General features: G+C 41.5%; 3 protein-coding genes across 6 annotated transcripts in view; 1 reads left to right on the top strand and 2 right to left on the bottom strand.

Moving 5' to 3' along the window:
* The window catches only part of mmut (methylmalonyl CoA mutase), a 24441-nt gene extending 20880 nt beyond the window's left edge, over positions 1 to 3561 (bottom strand). The window contains exons 1-4 of the mRNA XM_005917736.2: positions 3441 to 3561; positions 1952 to 2385; positions 1494 to 1861; positions 1248 to 1405 (exon numbers count right to left, since the gene is read on the bottom strand). Coding sequence (XP_005917798.1) covers positions 1248 to 1405; positions 1494 to 1861; positions 1952 to 2348 — 923 coding nt within the window. The 5' untranslated portion in view covers positions 2349 to 2385; positions 3441 to 3561. The remainder of the gene's footprint in view (positions 1 to 1247; positions 1406 to 1493; positions 1862 to 1951; positions 2386 to 3440) is intronic.
* A 917-nt stretch (positions 3562 to 4478) lies between these two features.
* On the bottom strand, positions 4479 to 13944 carry fkbp1b (FKBP prolyl isomerase 1B). The gene is made up of 4 exons (XM_005917732.1): positions 13540 to 13944; positions 12736 to 12783; positions 6107 to 6219; positions 4479 to 5255 (listed from the first exon to the last, which is right to left on the bottom strand). Exons 1-4 carry the CDS (start codon positions 13574 to 13576, stop codon positions 5127 to 5129), a joined length of 327 nt encoding a protein of 108 aa, XP_005917794.1. The 5' UTR covers positions 13577 to 13944; the 3' UTR covers positions 4479 to 5126.
* Positions 13738 to 18341, top strand: LOC102311333 (WD repeat and coiled coil containing). 4 transcript variants are annotated; one of them, XM_005917735.2, is made up of 4 exons: positions 13738 to 13820; positions 14797 to 16726; positions 17004 to 17124; positions 17800 to 18341. In XM_005917735.2, exons 2-4 carry the CDS (start codon positions 14816 to 14818, stop codon positions 17991 to 17993), a joined length of 2226 nt encoding a protein of 741 aa, XP_005917797.1. In that variant the 5' UTR covers positions 13738 to 13820; positions 14797 to 14815; the 3' UTR covers positions 17994 to 18341. The 4 variants fall into 4 exon arrangements, with proteins under 4 accessions (XP_005917797.1, XP_005917796.1, XP_014187709.1 ...); XM_005917734.2 differs by lacking the exon at positions 13738 to 13820 and adding an exon at positions 13984 to 14057; XM_014332223.2 differs by lacking the exon at positions 13738 to 13820 and adding an exon at positions 13984 to 14064.
* The last annotated feature ends 19 nt before the right edge of the window (positions 18342 to 18360 follow it).

The raw sequence follows: 18360 nt of genomic DNA, 5'->3' as shown, positions 1-18360 counted from the left end.
GTCAGCAGAATTCGACGGGGTTTCTTTTTTCGCTGGATCCATACCACCGATGTCAGACTCCATCTTTATCGTGACCCAATGCCAATTTGTTCTACTACCCATCATTCCCTGCAGTATTTCCGAAGCACAATGTTGGAGGTTTTTTTTGTTTGTTCTTTTAATTTACTCAGTAACGGGTGTGATTGAAAATGTAGCGAAGTACAATACTTTTTAAAAAATATACTTAAGTAAAAGTAAAATTACCGACTTGAAAAATGACTTTAAAAAGTACAAATACACAAAAAACTACTCAATTACAGTAACGCAAGTAAATGTAATTCGTTACTTTCCACCTTTGCTAAATGGACACATTTAGACAAGCTAATATATTGGTTCGATCCTGGGTTTAATTTGCTGGAGCAGCAATTGACTGGTAACCTGCACCAGTAGTAGATGGATTCCTCTCAGTGGAATTATTTAGTTTAAATATTTTAAGCCTTTTCTAAACATGTCTTGTAACCTAACAAACTTATCTGGAGGCTCACTGGAGCTGTTTCAATACTGGCATAATGACACCACAACCTTAAATGTAAAGACCACCAGACTCCAGATGTGAAATGTTTAAACAGCTTTTATAAAAAATAAGGTTCCAATCATTGGCATCCCTGTGACTGAATCTATATATTTGAAAATATATTAAATATAGAGGAATACCTACCTTTTATTTACTTTTTATCTCATTTAATTTACAAAAATAACTTTGTAGCACCTCTGTTAATATTGTCAAATAAATGTGATGTAGTTATTTTTTAGCATGACTGAACTCATATTAGCAAAAAAAACATGTAATTTGTGCAATTCTAAGAAAAACTTGATTTGGTTTTTTCCCCTTCTTTTTGTGGTAAATTGCGACGGAAATGATGAGCGTGCAATACCTGCATGTTTGTTTTTGATAATAGTTAAAGATTTATGGTTAATTGGCTTTGCTTTTATGGTGATTCACAGTAATTTAATGGTTTGATATAAAAACATTTGTTTACTGGTTAAATCTGCATCATCACTGTCATTGTGCATTAATATTAATGTAAGTTTTGACATTTACTGAGCGTCTTATTCATTCACCAACATCACAACTGTCATTTGTTGATATTGTGACCATAACTGGCAGCAATCCTGAAGGCATTTGTGACGTGTTATATCATAGATTTCTCAGAAATATAAACTATTATTAAATAACATTATTATTAAAACACTTTGTCAACTTTTACCTTGGAGCAAATTCATCTATGGTTAACCCTGCTTTCAGTCCAGTTCGGCAGTACTCCAGGCCGTTAGCAATGGTGTAGGCTACTTCCAAGATGGCATCGGCACCGGCCTCCTGAAGATGGTAGCCACTGATGGATATGGAGTTGAACTTAGGCATGTGCTGTGAACATGACCGTGGTAGTAAATTAGTTACATTGTGTTCAACAGCACCGGAAAAAAGGTTTCATTAAACCTGTGCTAATACATACCTTAGAGGTATATGCAAAGATGTCTGCAATGGCGTGCATGGAAGGTTCCGGGGGGAAAATATAGGTGTTGCGCACCATAAATTCCTTCAAAATATCATTTTGAATAGTGCCAGTTAGTTTCTCTTTTGGAACACCCTGCTCCTCTCCGGTGACAATAAACATTGCCAACACAGGGATAACTGCTCCATTCATAGTCATTGAAACAGACATCTTCTCCAATGGGATTCCATCAAAGAGCAACTTCACGTCCTCAACTGTATCTATAGCCACTCCAGCCATGCCCACATCTCCGTGGACCCTGGGGTTGTCCGAGTCATAACCACGGTGTGTTGGGAGGTCAAAGGCCACAGAAAGACCCTGCTGACCAGCTGAAACGAGAGGGTCAAAGAGTAGCGTAATAATTATTTCAATGCAAGCTTGGCAGAAATGTGAAAAACGTAGACCACAACAAAGCCTACCCTTTATGTTGTCTTTATAGAACTTATTGCTCTCCTCAACAGTGCTGAATCCAGCATACTGCCTGATAGTCCAAGGTCTGTATGTGTACATGGTGGGATAGGGCCCTCTAGTGTAAGGAAACACTCCTGGCAGTTCATCAGCAACATCTTTTGAGTCTGTTTTGGTGTACACGGGCTTGATGTTAATCCCCTCAGGAGTGTGCCAGATCAGATCTTCTGGGTTCTTCCCCTTCAGCTGTTTCTTAGCCAGACTGGCCCATTCAGAATGCAGCTCAGCACGGTCCTGACAGGGTACTGAAGTATGGATCAGAGAGCAGTGTGTGAGGGATGAGGAGACTGAAGTTCTAACCAGGTGCCGGGCAGCCATCGCTGCACATGCCCTCTGTGCGGTCAGCATGCTTACTGTTGGCTTAATCACTCACACATGGAAAAACCTGGAGGCAGAAGAGGAAAAAGCTGCTCATATTAGCAGTTGTAGTAAGTTGGAACAATCTGGCAATTTCCAGTTAATGACTAATTAAATCTGTTTGACAGTTTAATACAAAACACAGCAGCAAGTGTCACTTGATAAACTAGAAATGTAAAGCTTACATGCAATGTTCTCATTTACTTTGGAAGATATTTTGCATGCATTGCTAGAGTTGTCTGTTTCATATCCTAAAGTGTTGAAAGCAAATTAAATGATAATAAATCCATGTACTCAAACTTTATATCAGATTGTAAGTGCAGGTTAGGTAGTCTGCAGTGATGTGGTTAAGTTTACAGAGATGGGCCGTGTTGGACGGTTGCAGGGCAGACCGAGGTATTGTGGTCACGGCTAGGTTTGGTCCTGGGTACCAGCAGAGACGTTTACAAGACAGAGATATGGCATTCAGTTCTAAAATGTAATTTATAAGATCATTTATATTTTAGATTGAAAGTTATTGGTAGAAGCATACCTACCAGAGGAGAAGCTTTTAAAATCTTATGTGTGCAAAGTTTGCAAACTTTTAAGCAGGTTGAATCAGATTTGACTGAATATTCTGCACATAAAATTTTTATGGTTTGTTGACCTTTAAAATGCATTTCAATGCGACTAAATCAAGTTAAGTAACAGGCGGTGGACACCTGCTCTTTCGTGGCGTATTTTAACTTGCAGATGATAAGAAATTAAAAGAGAAGATGCTAACTAGTTATTAGCATAGTGGTAAAGAAACAAACTGAATAAATACATGACTACATGACACTTTATCAAATTACAAAACCACGCGCTGTTTAAGTCGCTGTGGTGGAATAAAACTACAGACTTATATGAGAGCAATATGCAATAAACAAAAAAGACTAGACTCGTTGCTAAGCTAAGTCAGCTAGCCGTAAAACGCTACCGAGCTGCACTCGATTGCAATGGCGTAAACGTAAAAGTAAAACAGTGGTATACAACATGAGGCATACTGGTGCCTCGCGTGTTTAACAGTGAGTATTTTCAGAGATATTACAACAGAATTCTGACCTTGTCGTTTGTTTTCTTGTTCAGACTGATGACAGGCGTGTGTGCCTGTAGCCAATGGAGTTTGACAACAGAGACAGTCAGCCAATCGGTTGCGAGAATCAACTACAGTACCCTTTGACCTATTACACCGGAAACACATGTTACAGCAAAGATATTTGACTGTCGTAGAGATGAGCGACACAAACAGTTGTTAGTGTGTGTGTGTGTGTGTATATTTCATTTGCTTTATTGGGTTATTCAGCTATTGATGTCGTTTCAGTTGTAGTAAACAATTAGTACAGTTGAAACATATTTTTTTATAATGACCACCCTTATTCCCTGTTTTGTCGAAGCGAAGACTGAGAATTCATGTTTATTATTATTATTATTATTATTATTATTATTATTATTAGAGATTTCAGGAAAATTCAAGGTGATAAAAACAGACGTGCAATGACTGCATATAATTCAAACCCATAGTTAAATAAAAATGGTAGCAACATATCACGTTTTGAAACTGAGATAAAATACATGGACAAATCAGGTTGTGATGTATCTCCATATTAGTTCATCCGAAAAATGCTAGATGGGGTTGAATTCTCCCACAACATACTTAACTAACCACACCTTTATGGATCTTGGTTTGTGCATTGCGGCAGTCATGCTGGGACAGAAAAAGACCCTCCCAAAACTGGTCCCAGGAAGTTGAAACATCTGTATTCATCTTAATTTCTGGCCTGCTGACCATTAAATACAGGTTTTAAAGGCCTTCTCCCCTGTATACAGATTTCTTGGCACACCAAGGACCTTTTTCTTGCAAAGAAATGTTATCCTTAAATGGAATAAGTATTAGTTTACATGTGTTTCTTGAATTGATGAAGTCCTCCACATCTTGTCGTCTGAAGGCGAGATTCCAGATGTGATTAAATGCATGGTTTACTTGTTTTACAAATAATTTGATTATGATTTCATAATAATTTAACACAATATGTGAACTGGTAAACAGATGCCTCTGGAGGTAGCAATCAGTCATTCACAAATCACACAAAGGACACAGACTTTTTAACATAGTGCATGCCACTTTATTCAAGAGTTGGTCAATAAACTGTCATAGTAGCAATGGCTCTTAAAGACTTCTGTACAGTATTGATTGGGTTTGATTTTATAGGTTACACTTGCATGTTCACAAGGATTATAAAATATACCAAACACAGCAACATCATTCAGAGCATTCAGCAGGACAAGCCTTTTTTCAAAGTGGCGATGCAGACAGTGGTATATAATGCCCAGTAAATATACAGAGCAGACATTGTACTTTTAACCTATGTACCCTCAACTCCGCTGTTCAAACTGTAAGGCAATATATGTTTTGATTGCAATGTAGTACGGCTTTTCAAAGAGAACAGGGATCAACAAAATTTACAACATTAAATGAAGTTCAACAAAACAAGCATGTGTAACAAACAAACCAAAACGTGTGTGTGTGTGTATAAGAGTCTTGTACGACATGAACATTTTCTTGCAGCATCTAGCTCAAAACGATGGCAACGAAGCAGAAGATGCGTTTAAATACCTAACTGAAGAAAAAGACGAAGGCTGTGAAAACAGCGAAACATAAGAGCGGGTGGCTGTGAGAGGCGACAGTCGGGTATGGTCTCCCGGTTGTGGGTTATGGTGAATGCAGCCCCATTAGCCTTCTGCCATGCGTCACTCCAGCTTAAGCAGCTCCACATCAAAAATAAGGGTTGCGTTTGGTGGGATGACTCCGGGGTGGCCTGTTGTTCCATAAGCCATATCCGGTGTGCAGGTGATTTTAGCCCTCTGGCCCAGGCTCATCTGCAGCACAGGAGGGGAGGGGACAGCAGAACACACTGAGTATTTATGTGCATTTTCTTGTACTTTACGCCTACGCCCGAAAAGTCCCTTGTCACAGAACACAAAACACTTTTTGACTTGTAAATTAATACCCTATTCAAGTGTCCCTGTAAACAATAACAGTGTGACAGTTGGCAGGCAAACATAATACCAGGAACCTGAAACACAAGCAGATATTCGGAACTCAGGGCTTTTGTTTGCGTACTTTACCAAGAGGCCCGACCACAAGTAAAATATGAGAAACTGCATAGTTTATTCTCCTTTCATAACAGATCTTGGTTTCTACTCACTGCAGCTGTAAAAGATCACTTTCAAGCGGACAGCAATCAAGTCAGCTACTCAGCATTACATACACAACTGCAGAAAATAAGTAATGTCAGACTGCTGTTGCTGTTGATGCTGTGACTCCATTTGTCCTCATTCATCTGTTTTCTCTAACTGAAAACTCTGTAACTGTGTATTTTCTGTGGCTGCCATTATCATACAAGAGCTGAAGGAAGGAATGTGTTACAGCTGAACCAATCTGAACTCCAATAGCTACAGTAGAATCTGTTTTACAGCCTCCCTCTCATTGTTGCTGACCACTGCAGTACACCTAAGCACAATTTAAAAAACAAACAACTGCAGTGGTGCACCTGTTCACTGTATGAGAGCACCTTCAGAATTGCAACTAACTGTTAGGTATGATCAATTAAAACCTGGCAGTATAAACGAATAAATGAAGTTCAATATGTACTTAGAACATGGAATGCATAACGTACTGCTTAATACTAAAAGACAAAACAAGCAGGGCCTCAACCTTCCTCTCTTACCTGTGCTACTCCTTCTTCCCAGCCTTTAATGACCTCGCTATGTCCAATCTTGAACTTGAAGGGCTTGTTCCTGTCTCGCGAGGAGTCGAACTTTTTCCCGTTCTGCAACATACCTGCCAAAAAAACATATGAAAGCAAAATTTAGAGGCAAAATAAACTCAAAATTCAAAAGTGCATGGGCATAGTTAGCTGCTGCAATAACCAGGAATTTTTCTGGTGGGACTTCTTGGGTCTGTTTCAACTTCTCAAATGAACAGAGGAAATGTGAATCAGGAAGAACTGGCCTGGTTTAGTGGATTATTTTTAAAGTTAACTAGGCCATTGCTTAACTGTATGTAGACCACAGCGAGAGAAAGGGGTAACAAAGGCAAAGCGGGACTCAGCTCCTTCAGAACAATGACTGACCATTCAGGCATGACAGGGCTGTTGTTGCTGTGGCGGTTAAACTACCAAAGGCATGAAAACACTAAATCATTTCATTAGCCACAATCTCAATCCCTGTTCTTTTACTCTGATAGGTCGTGAACTTTGGGAACCATTGGCGGCCAGAAAAAAGCAACAGCAGCAACTTAATGGTGTTTGTTATTTTCTCTGCACAATCTATTGTTGTGGAACAGGAAACTTGTAACTGCAAACAAAGTTCAAATAACTGAGATTGGAGATTCAGAGATTATACAATATAATGCAATGCTGTGCATTACCAACCAATATAATAATGTGTTTTATTTCAAGTAATTAACATATTTAATATAATAATATTTTAATAATAATATTTTGTCCTCCATCCTCTAAAAATACAGATTAAAAAGTTTCGTTTTTACATAAATAAATTAAATAATAAAAAAAATAATAATAATGATCCGCTATCACTTTGGAGGTTGTTCTGGTACATTATTTTATCTCTATGTCATAGTGTGAATACTTGGCATTTAAAGCTGGTGTTAGCTGAAGTTTAGTTACAGTGTCTTGCTCATCCAGTCATATGAAAGTTGGTACTGTACTCCTTCTCCACTTTCATTCCCCCACTAAACTTAGAAGGTCCATCATTTCCAAGAAGTCCAGTAGCCCAGATATGAGCGGGCTGGGCCAGGTCCAGCTGCGGAGTCATCAGGTTCACACCCCCTGGTGAATACCACCTGCTGCAGGGCATTCGAGTAGCAGAAACACAAAACCTTCTTGCAGAAAAGTCGTTTGAGTTTCTAGCAGCAGTTGGCTGCACACTGAAGAAAAACACTGACACAGAAAATGCATTTCAGCTAAACTGAAATGCATTTTTACAGCAGTGCATACTCCTGCAGGTTGGGGCTGTCTCTGTGCAGTTTGCATGTCCTCCCTAAGCCTATGTGGGTTTCCTCTGTGTGCTTCGGTTTCCCCCCACATATGACAAACCTGTTTGTTAGATTAATCAGAGATTACCTGTCTATCTCAGCCATGTGATAGAGCGTTCAGGATGAACCCCAATTCATTGCCCTGCATGTTGTAACTAGTTTCAGTTCACTCCAAACTCAAAGATGGAAAAAAAAAATACTGGTGGCTGCCAGTGCTACCCCTCAGCTTCCTAGTGGGTATCAATTTGTTTGGTAGTGTATATATAGTACAGTATCAATTTCAAAATCGTACGTCACCTTTTTCTCAACTCATCACATTCACAAGATTTTCAGAAAACTTGACCTCTGACCTAGAGGTCACTGAGATTTGAAGTCGTTTGATATTTATAGTAGATGCAACCACCGTATCAAAATCCTGCAATTCCTCTGTGACAGGAATGATAGACCGAACCACATATTTCACTCTTTACACCCTTCTTTATTCCGGATGTCGCTTCTTAGACACAGCCGGAGCTTAGCTGACAGCCACATACAACAACAACAACAAACCCCAACCTCAGGTCCCGGCACGTTTAATATAGGGGAGGCGTGATGAGCTGATCGAGCTCAGGTGAGTCAGCCTCCCCCACAGCCGTGCCACGAACCATGCATGTAAAAAAAATCGATGGACTGTGACACAACAGAACGCAGACACAACAAACACACTCATGCTCAGTGTGTCCTTCCTGGCCGGGAGGGCCATCCCAATGGAAAGTTTTCCGGCCTCTGGTGCTGGCCCCCCGCCCTCCGTTGTAAAGTGAAAATTTACAAAAACAAGGCAGAGGCTCAATCAATACACATCCTCAAAATATCATCAATATATCAGTCGGGCTCCAGTCTGGACACAGATAGCTCATTTCACACAGGCAGCTAGGTGTCTGCCCCTGCCAGACCACACCCTTCACCAGGGGAGGCCAGCATGGGACAAGGCTAAACGAGGACCAGGCCGTGGACTATGAATTGCAACACATTGGACCCTGTGTTAATATTCTATAATAATCTGTTTGCTGGAGATCACAGAGATAGCCATAGCAAAATCCCAAACTGCTAACTAAACCACACTCGTATCACTGCTCTATTATCACTATTTGTACAGCCGAGCATGGGTGAGGTCTTTGCAAAAATACAGCCAAGCCTGTCCCTTCTGAGGTTGGCTCCTAGGCTCTCCTTGTGAGAAGCTTACACTTGGTAGTGGCTAGCTATCGCTGTAAAAAGCCATTCCACACAGGGGTGGGGCTATTTTTACTTTGTTTACCTTATCCTGTCTTAGCCCCTGTCTAGGATGGCTGCCAACACAGCAAGCCCCTTGGCTCAAATGTAGATGAAATGAGATGTGTGTAAAGCTATCTGAGTATGTGACTTACATGTCTGCTGTGTTTCACACCTGCGGGCACAGACACCTTAATAACAAGAGTCTTCATCATTCTTCATTTCTATAGCCAAGCAACTGGGATAGGGCATATGAGTAAAGTTGACACCGGAGCCTGAAAGTAATCCTCAGCCATGACTTAAAAGTCACTCTAATACTATCATTAAGTGCAAAAAGAGCTTTTTTCTAACTAGATATGGAGTGTCCTAGATCTTTAGTGGAGCCTAGTAGTTCACTTGATAAATAATAATGTGCTCTAATATCACTTTTCCTCCAGTCTTGCCTGCCAAGTAGGTACTGCATAGATATTCGATCCATGTTCATAACACAAGTTGCAAAAAGCCTGTGAAGCACTCAGACAACCCAATAGTCAATGATTTTCAGCAGAAGCCTTTCTACTAATCTTGGAGCTGGACATCAGCCTCCCATTGTTTGCTCAACTATATGAACAACCACTCTCCCATGGAGGAAGACTTTGGCATCTTCTGACACACAGCTTGATCTATTTCTGGGTCAAACACGTAGAACCGCGAGGTCTCAGTTTCTGTCTGTTTTATGCTAAAGTCTGGAGGACAAACATGGTAAGGTATGATGTCCACATTTAGGAATGACATCACATGCAGCACTAGCTTCATGTCAAAAGAGGCTACAATGCCATTCATCTTCGTAGCTTAGTGCCATACTTCATCAAACTTCAAACCGCATGAGCTACTTTTGTTGTCTCATGTTGACTGACATCAGATCTGCTTTAATTTTCCTCTTGCAGCAAAATGAGCTTCAGACTGCAGGACTGCAGCTGACAGAGCTGCCACTCTGTGAGCAGACTTGCAGTCAGCCATGAGAGAAACAAGAATGCAAGACAGGATAAATTATTGGAGGCCTGAGCCATCAACGACCACTCTGCTAATTTGGGTGGCTACAACTTTCACCAGAGTGAGAGGAAGGTCGCTCGCATATCTGAGCGTCTGTGTGCTTCTGGCATGTGTGCATCTGCATTTTCAAAATCCCAGAGGTGAAAGTGAGAGTCAAAAATTGCACAGCATTAAGAGAATGCGTGAGAAAGCCTCTCCAGCAGAGTGGCTTCATATCCCAATATGTACTGGGAAATCACTCTCTCTCCTTACTCTTACTGTTTGCCTTTGCTATCTGGAAAACACCAGGGGAGGGTGGAGTGGAGTTGAGGGTACAGTCTGTGTTTTTGCACCGAGAGCCAGCTGACTTATGTTACAAATCCACACCAACCTGTATTACAAACATTATCTTTTTTTCAGAGTGTCAGCTAATCTTGTCGTGTAGCTTTTAATTAAAACACTTGTCCTCTGGGGCACTGAAACTGTGAAGTATAATCTTAAAACTTCCCTGCCTCAGTTTCTTACAAATCCCTTGATAACTACCTGAAACTAGTTGAACCGATGTATCAAATTTAACTGGGTTAACATAATAACAGTTCATTAAATTAAAAATTAAAAAAAACCTCCTCCCTCACTATAGGATCGGAGACTTGTTTATGAGTCCATAAAAACCTTGATGTGAGGAACACATTATATCAATTCTGCAGATTACAATACAAATACTCCCAGATTATCTACATAAACCACATTCTTAGCCAATTTCATGTGTTCATCACCAAGTTCAGCTCTACCCTTAAATATATTTTGCAAATGCACTTCCTGCATTTATACAAAACTGTATTTATAGCTCTTTGGGCGTTCCTTTATTGAAGCCTCAGTTTGGCTCAACTATGTATTTTTGAGTTGTATTCCAATAAGTATAAGCATCTTATGAGTAAGTTAGCGTAAATCGAAACAAAAAGACAAACAAAAGATGGGGAGTACCTCAATGAAATAGGTGACGAATGTAACAAAAAGAAGAGTACCCATGCTAATTGTTGGGGGTGGCTATGGCTCAAGTGGTAGAGCTGGCTGTCCATCACCAGCTCCTACAGTCCAAGTGTCAAAGTATCCTTGGGCAAAATACAGAACTCTGAGTTTCCCCTGATGCATTCATGGAAGCGTGAATGTGTAGTAAAGTGGTTAGGTATGGATAAAAGCAATGGATGCATATGTGATTAGGATGAGATTTGTAATAGAAAGTGCTTTGAGTGCTCAAATTGAGTAGAGAGGCACCATGTAATTCCCAGTCGATTTACCATTTGTAGATTTTGCAGACAGGATTCTTTACATTTGTCCCTCTTATAAATAAAAAAATGCAACAGGTAACAACACGGAGAAAGGAAATAAAGCAGAAAAAGGAAAAGCTTTTTTATATGTGCAATCCAGCAGAGGTGGTGCGGTCTTGATGGAGTTTAAAACTTAAAGGGGACCTATTGTGCTCATTTTCATCCCCTATGTTTAATTCTTGCTCACAGCGAGAGAAGGTCTGCATTATTTGCAGATCTAAATTATTCTTACTTTAAGATTAGAAATACTTTATTTGCCCTAGTATTGGGAGGCTCTTTATATAATCCTGGGTTTTGATGCATTACCTAAACGTCAACAACCTCACCAGAACCCAAAGTTTAGACACCTTTAAATCCCAAAACTCTGATGCACGAATCGAATGAAACAAGGGACCAGAACTGGGCAAATTCTACCATTCTTGGCATGGACTGGCCGCTCAGCCTCCAGTGTGTCCGATTACGAGTTTCACGCATAGAGCAGTGCAACAGGACCAGGCAAATGAATTAATTTTTAATTAATTTTTGGCTTTCAATATTGTAACAATATATCCATCCACCCATGTTCATAACTGCGTATTCAACAGTAGAGGGGAGCAGAGACACCAAGTGTCAATCAAACCCTTACTCTAGAATGCTATGTGGCACATCTCAAGAGCCTAGCTTCACAATTTGAGACGTATAAATTAAGATTACATTCGCCTGACATATGAAGGATCCCCAGTTCCAGACACAAACCCAGCCTCGAGGGATCACCAGCTAGTCTACTTGCAGGGCCAGACTGAAGCAGATATATGGAAGGGTTGCATCAAACATGCAGATCCATCCACTAGGCGACTCAATGGAAATAAGGCAGCAGCCAAAAAAATGGGATACCTGAAATTAGGCTTAAAGGCAAATCCAACTTTCCCCAGAAGAGTTTATAGCACAACATCCTAGTATAAGGTACAGTATAGGGCATAGTTGTTGTGGATCGTTTTGTCTCTAATGACACACACACACACACACACACACTAGTCAAACAAAGCTGCAATTTTCACATAAGGTTAAACACTATGCATAGGTCAATCAAGATATACAGCTAGTATTACAGTAGATTAGGAAAATCACATTAACCCATTTCAAATGATGAAAATGAAGTCCCAAAGCTACAAGATGGAACTACATGGACGTGTACGTTCAATAAAAATAAATAAATACTTACAAACTCGAAACCAACCCTCTTTACTACACAGACCATAGCCAGAGTGTGTACAATTGCATTTATAACCACATAATAACCATGTGATACTCAGGCAGTCAACAGACGAGCTGCCAGCGAGGTTTATTTACTTTCTGTCTGACCTAGTTGTGTGGTCTGCTAACCCGAGGCCATAGAGCAACCCAAATTCATTTCCCAAAAGTCTCAGCGTCTTACTGTCCCACCTAAAAACTTGGCAATCTGACAAGACACAAACAGGAAAAACATGCCCATTTGAATGAATATGTGCATGTCAGCACACCCTAAAACAAAAACAAAAAAAAATCAGTATTTTCTGGTTCTGTCGGCAACTTGCAAGTGTAACCAACACTCAGTTACACAATGTTACGAGCATTTTGCGTATTTTGAAAGTTTGGTGTGTTGTGCACATATTTCCCCTTATGGACTCCAAGACAGAAAAAAATGCAGAGAATGAAAAAAGGGGGGGAGAGAGAGAAGAAAGAGAAAGGAAGTTACCTATGTAATGAACAACACATGTTTGGCCTTTCTTTGGAAATGTTCTTCCTGTTAATGAAAGAGAGAAAAAACAAGTGTTAGTGTGTGTTTGTATACTCTCTGAGGCTGGCAGGTTAATCTTGTAATTAGACTGGCAGTCTCATTAGCAAATGCAAGGTTCAGTCTGGTGGGGTGCTGATGCCAGTACTGTTGCACCCTCTTTACACTTTCGGACATACTAAAGTGAGATATGCATCTGTCATCCTCATGCTGTAACTTTAGCCTGCAGGCATTTTTTTTCCTACATAGTAATAGAAATAGTAGAGTAATTAGCTATCAGATGCACTTTAATTTAGCAGTGCCTATAAGGACACTGTAGTCTGCCTTACCCAGCCCTAGATTTTGTGTCTTTCACTCTTGAGCTGACTGACTGCTTACACATGAGTAACTCTTCAAATGTTTCCCTACGTGCCTGTGTCGATTATTTTGAAAGCCAATGCTCAATTTTTAAACACTGGATGGAGTTTGACTTCACAGGATAGAGAGTTCTAGAAAGATGCCGTGCAGGCGTCAGTGATTTTAAACTGTAAAAGAAGAAACTAAACTAAGATCAAAACAGGGTAAAGCCGCAGCATACTACCGTTAATTGCTAAATATCTACTGGATATATTCACTCGCGTCGCACACATCTTAATATTAATCTTGACAAAAAAAATGTAAATATTTAAAAATATCTGAATGGCATTCCGGGGAACTACCGTGCCCCGACAACACCAGCACCACCAACCCTCATCAAAGCACACATAGGCGAATAAATCCGCTTACCATCACCGGGAGATATCGTCTCGACCTCCACGCCCATGGTTGTGCTGCTTCAAATATTAGCTATAAAGCATACAGCCGACAAAGCTTTTTTTTCTTAGAGCCAGTTCTACCCTTTTGCAGCTACAAGTCGGGCTTTAGCGACAGAAACCAGGCATTCACCCACCCGCGGTAGCTACAGCCAACCGTGAGACAGCCAAGATATTTTCCACTTCGCAGGGAGGCAGCGTAGAGATCTACAACCCCACTACGTACGTCGTCTTCAGCCCTGCAGACCCCTGGAGGTGAGATAAAGCTCGAGTGTCTAATGTCAGTTGAATTTTCATTTTCTGGTTTGTCATAGTCTTTATTAAGTTTATCAAGTCCCTCTAAGTAAGCCAATTTTTTTTTTGTTAATTCGGGCTATATAAAACTAGAGCGCTTGTTAAAAGTGAACTACGTCTCCCACAATGCACCGAAACTGTCGAGTAGTTTTGCTTCCGTGTCATGTACTAAGAAACGTTGGAGGCGATTTTTAACCGGTAAAACGTGAGTTTGCTGACATGAGAGTTAATGTTCACTGTTTTATACGAGCTCCTTGGAACATGTTTTTAGTTTTGTAAGGTATGCTGAGCTTTAAAACTCATGTTTGTGTCGAATCTAGCTTTAATTATCTGTTTGCGCGATATATTTTTTTAAAGGGAAGCAGCAAGTTAATCTCGCTAGTGATTTCCAATGTTTATTAATTGAATTAATGAGCATTTTTCCTTTTCGTGGTTTGTGTCTACGCGTTTTAAGCTGATGTGCAGTAATCAATCCACACAGTAAATCTGTTTTCTGAAGAATCTGATTGTGTTTAATGTGCTCCAGTGTTAAAATGGTGTTTACATTTTAAGTCTGTTACAGTTTTCTTTCTCTGATGACGTGTATTTGAAGACTTAATGTACTTTTTGTAATCATGTCAGAGTCTAAAAAGACAAATACTTTAATGAGACACTCTTATTCAACACATACTAATGTTAATACCCTTAGGTCCTAAAGGGCCTGTGTGTTGTTAAGGTCATCAGGCGTAAGCAGCTATAGGTGTTCGTCACCACTGCCTCAGGCACAGAGGGATTAAAGCATGTACTTGGAAGGAGAGACAAGAGAGGCTTTTGCTATTCTTAATCTGCATAGGTAGCAATAGCCACTCGTCGTCAAGACCCATTTAGAAGACATACAGGACTCTATTATCAATGTTAACGCTGTGACTCTTTTGTTTTCTTTTTCTCTTTGGATAAGCTTCTTCATACCTGCCAGGATGGATCTTGGTAAGGCAAAGCTGCTCAGGACAGGTCTCAACACACTGCACCAAGCCATCCACCCTGTGCATGGGATTGCTTGGACAGATGGCAAGCAAGTCTGCCTAACATCTCTCTACTTTATCAACGGCGACGTGAAGTTTGGCGACACAAACGTCATCGGGCAGTTTGAGCATGTCTTCGGACTCTTCTGGGGCCCCCTGTGCTGCTCTGATTCTCCCGCCTTGCTGGCTGTGCAGCACAAGAAGCATGTTACCGTGTGGCAACTGCAGCTCAGTGCTCTTGAACAGAACAAGCTGCTGTGCACGCAGACCTGTGAGATGAGCGAGCCTTTCCCCTTGCTTTCACAAGGCTGCGTTTGGCACCCTAAACTGGACATTCTTGCTGTGCTGACTAAGAGAGACACCTCTGTGCTGTTTTCTGTCAGGGTGGACAACAGAAGAATCAAAGCAGATATCAAAGGTAGTGGACTCATCCACTGTGCATGCTGGACTAAGGATGGCACACGCCTGGTGGTGGCTATAGGCAGTGCCCTTCACTCCTACATCTGGAATGACATCCAAAAGAGTCTGGTGGCCTGTTCCTTCTGTCCCATCTTTGACGTGGGAGGCTATATCTGTGCCATTGAGGCCACCGGGGAAGCTCAAGTAGCTGTGGCTACGGAGCTGCCGCTGGATAAATTATGTGGGTTAAATTCTGGCATAGCGTTTGACGTACCAGCAGAGACAGAGGCCCTGCACGGCCATGGCTCTCACATGTCAGATGATGACAGCCTTCTGGATTCGAGGAGAAGATCCTTCGAATCTGAAAGGTCCTACATCCCTAGCTCAGGTCCTCTTGATATTACCCATCTTCTGGCGAGACACCGTCGCTCTGACCCCAGCCCCCTTATCCATTTGCGTCGCAGGGACACTGTAACAGGCTCCGGGCAGGACTCCTCGCACCTCATTCTGGTTACCTATGAGCGAAAGGTCACCAGCACTCGTAAAGTCAGCATTCCAGGGATTTTGGTCCCAGACATTGTGGCTTTTGATCCCCGTGGTTCCACAGTTGCTGTTGCATCAAACACATGCAACATGGTTCTTGTGTACTGCATCACAGCCTCCACGATGCCAAACATACAGCAGATCTCTCTGCAGCAGAACGAGAGACCCAAAGGAGTCTGTTTCCTCAGCGATAAGATTTTACTGTTGATGGTGGGTCGCCAGAAGTCCAACGACCCCGCCTTCCTCCCATCTGCTAACACTGACAAATATATTCTTCATCTCATAGCCAAAGAGTTGATCTACGATGGAGAGTCGCCTATGTCTCCTATCATACCATCCTCCTCTGCTCAGAGCCATGAGTCCACCTCTAATTTCTGCACAGGGATTAGGAGGCACTCAGAGCACCTGTCAAAGGATGACAGAGAGCGCCCAGGGATAAAAGACTTGATACTGCCTGGAAGGGGGGTAGTTTGCTCACCGGGGAACAGGCGAAGATTGGTCGAGGAGGTGAGAAGCAGCGAGCACAGCCCCATCACCAGCTCTGTGGACTTATCAGACAGAGCCCTGTCCAGTGCCTCTTCAGTTACAGTGGAAAACTTTGACATGGACCACATCAGCCGCATGGCCAGCCTGGCGGTGGCCGGACAGGTCAGCAGAGATTCCAGCCGAGCCAGTTCTCCTCGCTTCGAACCATCTGACAAGATGCACACAGAGCCGACGCTGCCTATGCCTGAAAAGACTCCCGGCAAGGCCAAGGAGCGTGCGCTGGAGCAGCTCGTTCACAACATGGAAAGACTTTTTACACGCTTTGCAGAAGTGCAGCAGTGCCTGACAGAAATCAGAGATTACACTCAGAATGGCAAAAAGGCCCCAAGTGTCTACCCTAATGCCAGCGAACCCCCGTATGTCAATGTCACATGCCAGGTACAGTTTTACGTGTTATGTTTGATAGCCTATTATAAATATATCATAAATCATCTACACTGTTTGTATTGTTCAGTGCGGGAATAATAATCTTGCTACAGACGCTAAGACAAGACAGCTAAAGAACTTAAAATCAATTCAATGTGACGTGAGCGCACACATTTAAAGTACGGTGTTTAATTAACGTCTGTTAAATAAGAATATTGCATTTTTTAATATAATAATAGCCACGAGCATGTCTCTTTCCATCACATTTCCTTTCTTTATGCTCACGCAGAAGCAGTTGTCAGAAAATGTTTTTATTGACGAGCGGAGGCCGGTGCTGCTGTGCGACGGGAAACTGTGTCTGCGTGCGCTCCAAGACCTCTTCAACCTTACCATTGTGGAGATGATGTATGGTATGTTCACAAAATTGGATTTGGCATCAGTAGGTCAACAGTAACAAAGTATAGCAAATAGCACGTGTCCTCTGCTACTTGTTTTCTGTTGTTTGTGCATTTTAAGTGGCATTTCCCTTAATGTAAAGCAGTACCTAAGCTGCCTTTGTGCAAAAGCCTCATCTGTTGTTTTTCATGTGCGATTAACCGTGTTGTGACACAGGGTGTAAAGGGTTAATTAACTAAAATCACTCTGAGGAAATTTCTTCTGGTCCTCAAGTGGGGTCAACTGCAAGTCATTGACTAAATGTTAAGATCTGTATGCTCTTGCTGGCTTTATTCACCATGAAGGCATCCCCCTCAGATTGCTCTGTACTTTATAAGAAACCTTATTTATTGCAGTCAGTTGTAATTTCAGGCAGCTTGTGGTGGCATTGTTCTTCCGATAGCGTGCGTGAGCTATAATTGGAAGTGATTAAAAGCCTAAGTCAGATTATAAGGTCTTAAACAAAAGCAGCTTACTACCATTTAATGTGCATAGTGTTTTGTTGCTGCTGTAGCAAAGACTGGCTTTCCTAAACTGAGACCACCAAAATGTAGGTCGCACAAACTACAGTTTCTAAACTACACTGACATTTAGAAAACCATACTAAGTCAAAAAGTCCTAATTGTCGTTTTGTTTTTGTTTTTCTCCAGGACCGTTGTGGGTTGTACTTGTGGCAGATGCAGATGGCTTTGTCCCTCTGACATTTAAGCCTAAGGAGGAGCTCACGGTGCGGAACGGGAAGCGGAAATCAACCCTGCGGACTCCCGGGAGTCCAGAGAACTCTTGCCCATCCAGTCCAGCCCCCAGCCAAAGCCCCAACACAACCACAGAGGCCTCCGTGTAGCCACTCCTTACGCACAGTTCAATATATGGACTCACAAAACAATGTCCCTCTGTTACCATGATGTATTCGACTGTCAAATGGACCGCAGCTGTATGACAAAATTACTCTTGTGTGTGTTGAAATGACAGCCGTTTGACAAGAGATGCTCATTGCACTCCATGCATTGTTTACATTTTCTTCTTTTAAAAAAACAAAACCTGTGCAGTTCATGTTTTTGCTGAAGCAGGACGTGCTGATTAGCAGTCCAGCAACAGCGGCGAGTACGTTTTAGATATGTTTGGGACATGTTTCTGATTGTTCTGACGTCTTATATGAACAAATGGAGGCTAATGGTCTTTTTTTTTTGAAGCAGAAGTAGATGTATGAA

The sequence above is a fragment of the Haplochromis burtoni genome, unplaced genomic scaffold (genome assembly GCF_018398535.1).
Source record: "Haplochromis burtoni strain Fernald_Lab_line unplaced genomic scaffold, NCSU_Asbu1 Contig_28, whole genome shotgun sequence".
Classification (NCBI taxonomy): Eukaryota; Metazoa; Chordata; class Actinopteri; order Cichliformes; family Cichlidae; genus Haplochromis; species Haplochromis burtoni.
This window is presented reverse-complemented; position numbering and strand designations above follow the sequence as displayed.